Source organism: Oncorhynchus mykiss, chromosome 28 (genome assembly GCF_057628025.1).
Source record: "Oncorhynchus mykiss isolate SJ-2025 chromosome 28, ASM5762802v1, whole genome shotgun sequence".
Lineage (NCBI taxonomy): Eukaryota > Metazoa > Chordata > Actinopteri > Salmoniformes > Salmonidae > Oncorhynchus > Oncorhynchus mykiss.
In genome coordinates this window covers 31,251,268-31,259,556 of record NC_143049.1, presented here as the reverse complement: position 1 = coordinate 31,259,556, position 8,289 = coordinate 31,251,268, and the positions used below count along the sequence as shown (strand labels likewise).

The window sequence follows — 8,289 nt, the reverse complement described above, 5'->3', positions numbered from 1 at the left end:
TCTTTGGCATGAAACAGCCAATTCTCTGTCTGATCTCTGATCAAACACACTGATGCAGCTGGAAACACAATCCAGAAGTGAGCCAATGACCAGAATTGAGTATCAAAAAAAGACCACATGAAGAAATCACGTGGTTGTTGGACACGTGAAATATATAAATATATATATTTTTTATGTGTGACGATTCACATGTGGTGTTTTTCCCTCGTGAAAAAATACATTCCCATGTGACATTTTTTTTCCACATGTTTATCTATCACCACTTCCAGCTACAATTTAGACTCCCATCCCGGGACCGACTTTGCAATATTTTACTTTTGAGTTTGTGTTTTGCTTTTAATTATTTTTGTTTGCTATAAGAATTTTGTTCTTGACTGCAGAAGTTTTGCTTGATATTAATGCAACAAAAGCAGCTCACACACTAAAGGATTGCACCATATAATAACACTATTACTCTATTCAAGGGGCAATAAGCAGTTGCTACGTCAATTTTTGGACTCATAAATTAATGATTTGTACCCATTGATTCTTGAAGAATATAACTTATAAAACAAATGCCTCATGAGCTCGTATCCCATCAGAACCCAGAATATAAGCTTGTTTTATTCCAACGTTAGTAAACAAAGTAAATGTTAAACAAACACTATTATGCCTCAAAACGTGGTTACAACTATAGTTGTGATATAATGGATGGTCAGTCGTTACATTCATAGCTCTGTCTATTAATCTGAGGTTACATTTCTCATTCATAGACAGGACTATGGATGCTAAGAGTGACCATCCATGATATAGAAATTATACTTTTAATCATGTTTTTAGGCTATACAGGGGTTCTTTAAATTTACTTTGTTTACAAACATTGGAGTTAAACAAGCTTCTGATGGAATACGACAGTTGAACTAAGCACATGAGGCATTTATACGTTTTATTCTTCAATAATGAATGGGTACATATCATTCATTTATGTCCAAAAATGGATGTAGCAACTAAAGATTGCCTCCTCATCCCCTGTCATACTTCGGATCATTTAGCTATCTGATTTGACATTTTAGGACCCCTTTAGGTTAAAAAATGATTTGATAGATATTGAATTTGGCCTTTACTACTAAAGCCTAGAGAAATGCATTGAAAAACACATTCATAAATGACAGAAAAGACAGTCAAATAGACAGTAGCAATTTTCTTTACACATATTTAACACCTTAAATATGTGAGATCATTTAAAGGAAAACTCCACCCTAAAACTATCTTTTGGTATTTGCTTCATTCGTCCATTGTTGATATAGTCCCAAAATGTTTTGCATGTCAGCAAATCAAGTTTAAGATATATAACTTTCAGAAAACAGAAGCACAGCCGGTATGATGCATTTTGCATCATATGACATAAAATGCATTTCTGTATTTTGAAAGTGGGGGGAAATTTTCCATTGGGGTGTCAGGAGAGAGAAGAGATTTGACTGGGCAGAGCTGGAGCTCGGTTTGGGGTGTAGGGTTTGAGCATAGCCTGAAGGAAGGGAGAGGCAGTTCTTCTTGCTGATCCATAGGCAAGTACCATGGTCTTGTAGTGGATGCGAGCTTCAACTGGAAGCCGGGGGAGTGTGCGGCGGAGCGGGGTGATATGGGAAACTTCGGAAAGTTGAACACCAGGCAGGCTGCGGCGTTCTGGATAAGTTGCAGGGGTATGATGGCACAAGAAGGGAGCCCAGCCAAGTCCAGACGGGAGATGACAAGTGGATTAGGACCTGCTCCGCTTCCTGTGTGGGGTAGGGTCACACTGGATGGATGTTGTAGAGGATGACCCTGCAGGAGCAAGTCACTGCTTTGATGTTTGCAGAGAACGTTTGCAGAGAAGGGTGTTGTCCAGGGTCACGCCAAGGTTATTTTCACTCTGGGAGGGGGACACCGTGGAGTTGTCAACCGTGATGGAGAGGTCTTGGAGCGGGAGGAAGAGCAGCTCCGTCTTGACGAGGTTGAGCTTGAGGTGGTGGGCCGACATCCAAGCAGAGATGTCTGCCAGGCACGCAGAGATGTGTGTCACCAACTGGGTGTCAGAAGGGAGGAAGGAGAAAAGGAGCTGAGTGTCATCTGTATAGCAGTGATAGGAGAGACCATGTGAGGATATGACGACGCAGAGTGACTTTGTGTATAGAGAGAAGAGGAGAGGGCCTAGAAGCGAGCCCTAGGGGACATAAGTAGAGAGAGCACGTGGTGCAGACACAGATCCTCTCCTCGTCACCTGGTAGGAGCGGTCTGCCAGGCAGGATCCAATCCAAGAGTGTGCAGAGCCTGAGACACCCAGCCCCTGAGAGGGTGCAGAGAAGGAGGAGAGTTATTTAATATACACTACATGGCCAAAAGTCAAACATCTCATTCCAAAATCATGGGCATTAATATGGTGTTGGTCCTCCCTTTGCTGCTATAAAAGCCTCCACTCTTCTGGGAATTTGTATGCGCTTCGCGCTTCAGCAATCGGCGGTCCCGTTCTGTGACCTTGTGTGGCCTACCACTTTGCAGCTAAGCCGTTGCTGCTCCTAGACACTTCACAACAGCACTTATAGTTGACCGGGGCAGCTCTAGCAGGGCAGACATTTGATGAACTGGCTTATTGAAAAGGTGGGATTCTATGATGGTGCCACATTGAAAGTCACTGAGCTCTTCAGTTCGGGCCATTCTGCTGCCAATGCTTGTCTATTGAGATTGCATGGCTGTGTGCTTGATTTTATACACCTGTCAGTAACGGGTGTGGCAGAAATAGCCAAATCCACAAACTTGAAGGGATGTCCACATACTTACCATGTGTACATAGTGTACATACCATGCAGTGTACTCTTCAAAGAGGTTGGGGAAATTTGTTCCACCATTTAGGTGCAAGGACAAGGAAGAGCTTTGACTGGGCTGAGCGGGAGCCGCCCCCCCCGCAGGGTTGGGAGGGCCAAGAGACCAGAGGTAGTGGAACGGAGTGCTCGGGTTGGGATGTTTGAAGTCTGTCTGATTAGGGTCAAGAAGATCGTACTGAGAGAGATAGCGAGAGAGTTGGTCAGAAACAGCACACTTAAGTGTTGTGGTCATCCTAATTCCACATTTGGAAACATTTCTACTGCAACATGTTAACATTTTTTCACGTGAGGATAATAACATTATTTCAACCCCACATGTTAATCTGCAATTCAAAATGTGAAAGTGAGATTTTCACACGTGGAGTTTTGTTATATGGGAAATTACAAATGAAATTTTCACATGTGGAATTACAAGTTCACGTGGAAAAAAATACATGTAAAAACATCTCATTTGCAGTTTCACGAGAAAATCTCACTTTCACATGGGGAATTGCATATCCGATTTTCACATGTGAACATTTATAACATGTGAAACCTCAAATGTTACATGTTGAACTGCAATTCACGTGAGGTGAACACGTATTATTCTTTAATAAATGTGAAAATATGGTTTCATGTGTGAAATTGAAGCTCCACATGTGTAAACAGCTATTTTACATGTGTTTTTTTAATGAGCCTGCTGTCCCTATAGTACTCTCTGAGCATTCCTTGTGCATGCAGTGGCCATGCATTCCTACGTCACTGACTGGCTGCTTTGCACGTGTGGGAGGTATGTCAAACAGGAGGGGAGGAGGAGGGGAGAGAAAACGTGAAGGCAGGAGTGGAGGGGGTAGTGGAATTTGAGGAGAGGCACATGTAATCAGTAGACCAGGCAGCTGAGGGGGAAGTCTGCTTGGGAACTGGGGGAAAGGTCATGTTTACTACTAAGCAAGGAGCTCTCTTTTGTTCCGGGCAGGTCAGACTAGGGCACAAGATTAACTCTTTATCTTTCTTAGGTTTACAACTACTGATAAACCCATTTCACAATAAGGCCCCTTTATTTGCAAACATTCAGCATTCACAGACCTGGAGAGCTGGGTGATTCTGCAACTTCGGGCACTTTGGCCCGGCAAGCTTTCAGAAATTAAAATGTATTGAAACACTATTTTACCAGTATTATAATCGTCTTTGATTTGTCTAGAAATAATATCTGATAATGGATGCGATGGGTACTATTCAGGAATTATATATTTTCGTCATTTTTCTCAGACAGCCATAGACAAATGTAATTTCCATCACATCATTAAACATCCATTGTTGTTGAAAATGAAATGATCATACAATTATTTTATAACACATTTCTTATACATTTGTACATTAACTTGCATTGAATATTATTTTAAGTGCTTTTTAAGATTTTCCTAAAATGAATAATTCAACACAACGCCTGAATGTATAAACTTGCCTTTGTGATAGCTGAATTTTTTATTTATCATAAAAAAATAAGATATTTCCACCCAACCTTTTTGTGAGATTATGATAACAACCATATGATTTCCCTATGCAAAACAAATCAATCAATGTAAATTATACATAATATACTCATTTACCTAAAAAATATGGGTGTGGTGGAAATGACATCTATGTAAAATGAAAAAATATTTTATTGCAAACATTTTGAACAACAACCATTGTAGAACATTTCATTCATTTAAGAAAAAGTAAGATTCCAAAATTGGCCAGAGCTCAAGGAAGTAGGCCAGTGTTTTTTAGAGATGAGCCCAGATTGCAGAGGAGTCATTTGCATAGAAGAGCTCAGTGAGCAAAGTGAAACGGTATCATTTGTGGTATGTCCAACACAGGTGTGGAGGGTCACCTGCATGTGAGAATCACTAAAGTGAACTGCCTGGATTTCACTGGAGTATTTACACAGGTAGTTTTCTCAGTGGCACAACTTTGGTTTAAGAAGTGGGGGGGAAATAAATATAATAATTTGTTTTATCCAGTCGGATAAACATTCTAAACAGCCTACCCGACCGCTAGGAGGTGTCTGCATTGTGCTAAAGCACACCGTTGCCTCATTTTGTATCACATTCAAATTATAAAACTGGAGGGGACTAAAATACAATTTCAGAATGTGAGGGGGACATGTCCCCCCCGTCCCCAGTGAAAGTTGCGCCCCTGAGTTCTATGCAAAGTCATTATGCACGATGATCTCCTCTTTCTGCAGATTCGCTTTTAATTCTCTCAGTTTGGAGTATTGGTGTGGAATGTTGTACATGTGTTTCCCCAACTTCTCTTTCAATCCTTTGGAGAAGTCCTCCAGTAGAATATGCAGTGTGCCACACACCTTTTCTTTTACTGTCAAATGTACAGTGAACTTCTCCATGTTTCCCTCTTTGTTTTTCCTTCTCTCTCCCTTCAGCTTAGTTTTTCCACTCAAACCACAATGTCTGCTCACCAGCATCAAAGTCAGATGTTTATGCGTTTTGGCTTGGCAAAGGGAGAACTCTGTCTACATGCACTCTTTCTTCAGGTTCTCACAGCACAAAGACTCAATAAGGTTGTCATTGTTGTTGCAGCTGATCACTTTGTGATTCTGTAGTTTGTCCGCCGTGAACTGGAGGTTGGCGTGGGTTTTGCAGAGGCATGTGTCCCTATCCTGGACTGTTGGCTTGGCAACCCAAAAATATGTCTTTAAAATAATTCATAGTAGGACTTTTTAATCTCTGAATATTCCCTCTTAAAATCCTGATAAAGGTTCTGAATATTCCCTCTTAAAATCCTGATAAAGGTTCTGAATATTCCCTCTTAAAATCCTGATAAAGGTTCTGAATATTCCCTCTTAAAATCCTGATAAAGGTTCTGAATATTCCCTCTTAAAATCCTGATAAAGGTTCTGAATATTCCCTCTTAAAATCCTGATAAAGGTTCTGAATATTCCCTCTTAAAATCCTGATAAAGGTTCTGAATATTCCCTCTTAAAATCCTGATAAAGGTTCTGAATTTTGCCATTCAACAAGCGCTTCTGCTTTTTTTTTCTTATTCCTCATTAGTGTGTCCTTTTCCCCTGTTGTTGCTCTACTGTTGACATCACGTTCATAGAATCTAGTGATTTTCTCTTCTGTGTCTGCGCTAATTATGTTACACTGCTTTTTCCTGGAGTATTGAAGACTAGTTATCCTGTTTTCATTTTCCCTCAATGATTTTACTGAAAATCAAAATTCTCTGTTTGCAGCTTTGGCCAGGCCGTACTTTCTCAGGATGTTTCCTCTGAGCATTTTTGAAGCCACTTGTTTGTCCTTGGCACTGTGCATTTTTTAATACTTTTGTTTTAACTCTGCAATGATGACATTTTGAAACAACAAACCCTTCTCAAGTTCTTTGGAGTTGGTGTCACTTATGACTGAGGTGGTGCCACTGAGATATCACTTCTCTCTTCTCTTTTTTTCTTCCAGTATCTCTCTGTCTTTTTGCAGATGTTCCTGGTATCGTGTAGGATCATTATTTATTTTGTGATGTTTTATGTGGCATCTTCTAAAAACAAAGAGAAATACTACTTCTGTTTTCCAATTGTGCACACCTTGGAGCATTTTCTAGATTCAAGTCATTTACATGATTAAATAAACCTAAATTTAAAAAAAAAACTAAGTAAAAAGTAATAACATAATGGATTTTTGTCATTTCCACCACGTTCTGTCATTTCCATCACAGTTAAGTTTGTGATGGAAATGACTGTGGTGGAAATGACGCTTCTGCTGTTTTTGGTGAAAAATGACAGACTGCTTAGAATGCTTTGGCCAGTATTACGGCTAGCATGTGGTTTACACTAAATACATCAAATATATTTTAAAAATCAAAATTATACTACAAATTAAAGAAATTGTAGCCTGTTTGGAAATGACTAACAATAAAATGTGCCCTCAGTGGTGGAAATGACACCACTACCAAAGGACAGATATATTTTGTGTAAATAGCAATATAAAGGGCATACTCACAATAAAAATTGATATAGATTGTATTTAATTGACTCTTTCTCTAGGAGATAACATTACATAATGTGTAATTATGTTTTCTCATAGAAGAAGTAGAAGCTCATAAGTCTGAGTCAGGGACAAGGGCAAAACAGTGAAATTGAGGTATAAAATCTGAAAGGTAGTTAAAATACTTGATAGAGAGGTGTTGAACAAAAATATGGGGTGAATGTAGTGTGAACTCAACATATAAAAAATAAAAACATGTTTTTTTTAATAAAGTACCCAAAATTGACCCTGAGGACATCGAAGGTCCCGTAGTTGCAGAATTAACCAGCTACAATGAAGAAGCCAATGATAGGGAACCCAGATAGGGAAACTAGATGTATCCTGATTCCTGAACATCTGACCTAGTTATTAAGGTAAACAGGTTATGCAATTATGTCCCTACAGAACAATATTATAAAAACAGTCATATTTGACTACTTCTGCTTGGACCCGCCAAACCCCCACTTCCATACACACAGGTGTGAATTCCCTCAGTAGAAAACAAGTGGAGTTGTCAGAGGCAGAGAGGACTTTTGCCCCATAGCTCACAAACAAGTTCTATGTTGGCTGCTGTTCGACATAACAGTTTGAAGTTCTAGGCTTTGGAGATATGAAACTGGAGGCTCTTGTTCTAGTTGAATGAGTCATTTATAAATAGGATATTTGTGCCAGCGAAGGGGAAAGGCCAAGGCCCTGTTAGAACACAGACCTTGATGACGTGTACTGATACTGACTATCTGAGGTACGGAGTCTGGACAAAAGAGTTTGTGAACTGTGTTGTGATTTTGTCTTTATTTTGATCTCTCTCTCTCTAGGTGAGTTCTGGCTTGGTCTTGAGAAGATACGCGCTGTGGCCAAAGATGCAGACTACATCCTCAACGTCATGTTCTCCGACTGGAGGGGTGATTCTGAGACCATCCAGTACCCCATCCGTCTGAGCGGGGAGGAGAGCCACTATGCCCTCCACATCCAAGAGACCTCGAACAGCAGCCTGGAGGGCACCCTGGCCACCGAGGCCTCCGGACTGCACTTCTCCATCCACAGCCAAGACAATGACCAGAACAATGACATCAGCTGTGCCAAACACCTCTCTGGTACGTCTCCTCTTTTTCAAAGTTCAAAGTTACTATTTTGCTGAATTCTATCTAAGATTTATTTAGTCCAAGATTTAAGATTTATTTAGTCTAAGGTTAATCTCTCTATGACTCAAATTGGGAATGTAGCAGCAATGCCAATCTAAGCAGATGTTTGCGCTCTTTCTCCAGGTGTGCTGGTGGTTCAGCAACTGTGGACGTTCCAACCTGAACAGCCACTACTTCATGGGCCCTCCTCCCAAGCAGAGGCATCAGAGGAAGCAGGGGGTCTTCTGGAAGACCTTGCGTGGCCACTACTATCCCCTGAAGACCACCGTCATGATGATCGCCCCCGCTGTGATCGAGAACAAGTCATAG

At 40.5% G+C, this 8,289-nt stretch overlaps 1 protein-coding gene across 1 annotated transcript; it reads left to right on the top strand.

Annotated features, from left to right (window-relative positions):
- The first annotated feature begins 7,551 nt into the window (after positions 1-7,551).
- Positions 7,552-8,289, top strand: LOC110508917 (angiopoietin-related protein 4-like). Its single transcript, XM_090225635.1, has 3 exons — positions 7,552-7,558; positions 7,654-7,936; positions 8,121-8,289. The coding sequence occupies exons 1-3, from the start codon at positions 7,552-7,554 to the stop codon at positions 8,287-8,289; spliced, it is 459 nt and encodes a 152-aa protein (XP_090081761.1).